The 2,243-nt window shown below is 37.8% G+C and overlaps 1 protein-coding gene across 1 annotated transcript; it reads left to right on the forward strand.

Annotated features, from left to right (window-relative positions):
- Positions 1–1,086: 1,086 nt before the first annotated feature.
- On the forward strand, positions 1,087–2,001 carry LOC140004844 (uncharacterized). Its single transcript, XM_072044999.1, has 2 exons — positions 1,087–1,511; positions 1,647–2,001. Exons 1-2 carry the CDS (start codon positions 1,087–1,089, stop codon positions 1,999–2,001), a joined length of 780 nt encoding a protein of 259 aa, XP_071901100.1.
- Positions 2,002–2,243: the final 242 nt, after the last annotated feature.

Below are 2,243 nucleotides of genomic sequence, written 5' to 3' on the forward strand. Positions count from 1 at the left end.
TTAATATTCTAAATATAATAAAAAAAGTTACCAAACAAATCAAATTAACTTCTCATTGATGCATTGTTTCATCAAAATTCAATCTAAAATCATGATGGTATTCTTTTGTTCTTGAGTGGGTCTCTTTCGTCTTTTTAGATTTATGCTATATTACGGGTGAAGATTCACCGGATTTTCAATAAATCCATGAGAGATTATTTCTAAAAGAGCTCCATTGAATCCGGTATCAGATATAGAACCAATTCCTATAATTATGAATCTATATGAGATTATTCATGCCATGCATCAACCAACTTAACATCTACAAAAATGTATGCTATCAACCAACTTAACATCTACATGTACCGCTGTGTCATGAACTCATGTTGTAACTTAGTAGCGGTGGGAAAGTTGGCTTGCGTGCCCTCTAATAAATCAGAGGGAGGACATAAAGAAAAAGAGATAAGTGCTCCTAAACTACTTGTAATCAACTATTTCTGCTACTTAGCAGCTTGCTATGTCTATATCTGTTGTTATGCTTTGTTAACTCATATCTTAAGTTGCTATTGTTTTCTGAAATTTGGATTGTTCTACTCTCACAAGCGTTTGATTAGTACAAAAAGCTGGATTGTTCTGAAATTTGTATGTTTTTTTTTCTTTAAAGCAAGACTGTACAAGACCCGAAGAAGAATAAGTAGCAGATAGAGAGAGGCATTCAGTTAGTGCTACAAAGTCAAACAGAATTTTCTATAAATCTTTCAATTTTTGGTAAAAGAAATCACATAAGAATTTAGTATTAAATGTTGATTATTTCACCATTAGCCAAACTCAGAAAAATCAACTATGCACTGCAAAGTTCTCCTTAAACTTAAATGGTTCACTGGTGGGATACTTTTCAAGCTCTCGTGGATTGAGAGACAAGGGGATCCAGTTTCTCCATACCATTTTCTCTTAGCTATGGAAGTGTTCTCTTAATTATTTGATGAAGCTGTTCATAACTCCCAATTTCTTTATCAGCCAAAATGTCAACCTCTTGGTATCTCTCATCTAACTTTTGCAGATGACTTATTTTTACTCTCTACTGCTAATGTTACTTCAGTGACGATTATGAAGTCAGTGCTCCTGGAATTTACAAATCTTTCAGTTCTCACTTCAAATCTGAATAAGAGTGAAGTGTTTTTAGCAGGAGTTAGTGACGAATTAGGAGCTCAGCTATGCCCCATGCAGAGAGGCTCATTTCCAGTTAGATATCTTGGCGTGCCCTTAATCAGCACAAGGTTATCTGTTTCTGATTGTGCGCTGTTGATTGAGAAGGTTCAGAAGAAGGTGAGAGGCTGGAATTCAAAGCTAATAACATATGCTGTTAGATTGCAGCTTGTGGAGTCTGTTTTACTGAACTTACAGATTTATTGGAGTAGCACATTCTTGATTCCAAAAACAGTTATCAAGAAAATTGAGGCTGTCGTCACTGCTTTCTTATGGAAAGGGACTCCTACAGCTAAGACAGGGATCAAAGTTAGTTGGCAGGAGATGTGTAAACCAGTCAAGCAGGGAGGATTGGGAATAAAGCTCTTATCATGAAGCAAATTTGGAATACAGCTCTGAAGAAAGACTCTCTGTGGATTGCCTGGGTTCACATTGTAAAGCTCAAGAATAAATGTTTTCAGGCAACACCAATTCCCAGTGATTGCTCATGGTACCGAAGGAACCTACTTCAACTCCGGTCAGCTGCTCGTCCCTACATCATTTCAACCATTATCAGTGGTGACTGGTGAGGACACATTCCTATGGCATGATAACTGGCATGCTAGGGGCGCTCTCCTCAACTACTGTGGTCCAGATATTGTTAGGCAATATGGAAGCTCCCTACACGCAAAAGTATCTTCTATTATCCAACATGGAGTATGGATGCCGCCAACTGGGAGTAGGAGAACTGCTGCTGTAGTGGATTTCATACAGTACTTACCCCCTACTGAATATTTGGATCCCTCCAATAAAGAATCAGTTAAAGTGGATGGTTAGCACTTCCGGGATTTTCACCACTAAATCTGCTGTGGAGATTCTGAGACCCTCGTATCCAAATGTGGAATGGTATCATTTGGTCTGGTTTAAAAACAATATTCCTAAACATTCGTTCATATTATGGATGTTGTGTCGGGATAGACTTAGCACCCAAAATTGATTCCAAAAACGGGGGATTGTTGATGATGACAGATGTGTTCCATGTAACACAGGTGTTGAAACTGCTGATCACTTATTCTTCA

This window comes from Coffea arabica, chromosome 4c (assembly GCF_036785885.1).
Source record: "Coffea arabica cultivar ET-39 chromosome 4c, Coffea Arabica ET-39 HiFi, whole genome shotgun sequence".
Lineage (NCBI taxonomy): Eukaryota > Viridiplantae > Streptophyta > Magnoliopsida > Gentianales > Rubiaceae > Coffea > Coffea arabica.

What these genes read in the sequence shown, in the direction of transcription:
- LOC140004844 (XM_072044999.1), top strand. Translation starts at nt 1,087, where the DNA reads ATGAAGTCAGTGCTCCTGGAATTTACAAATCTTTCAGTTCTCACTTCA. An exon ending in AAAGTTAGTTGGCAGGAGAT is followed by an intron (nt 1,512 to 1,646) that starts GTGTAAACCAGT and finishes AAATGTTTTCAG; the next exon opens with GCAACACCAATTCCCAGTGA.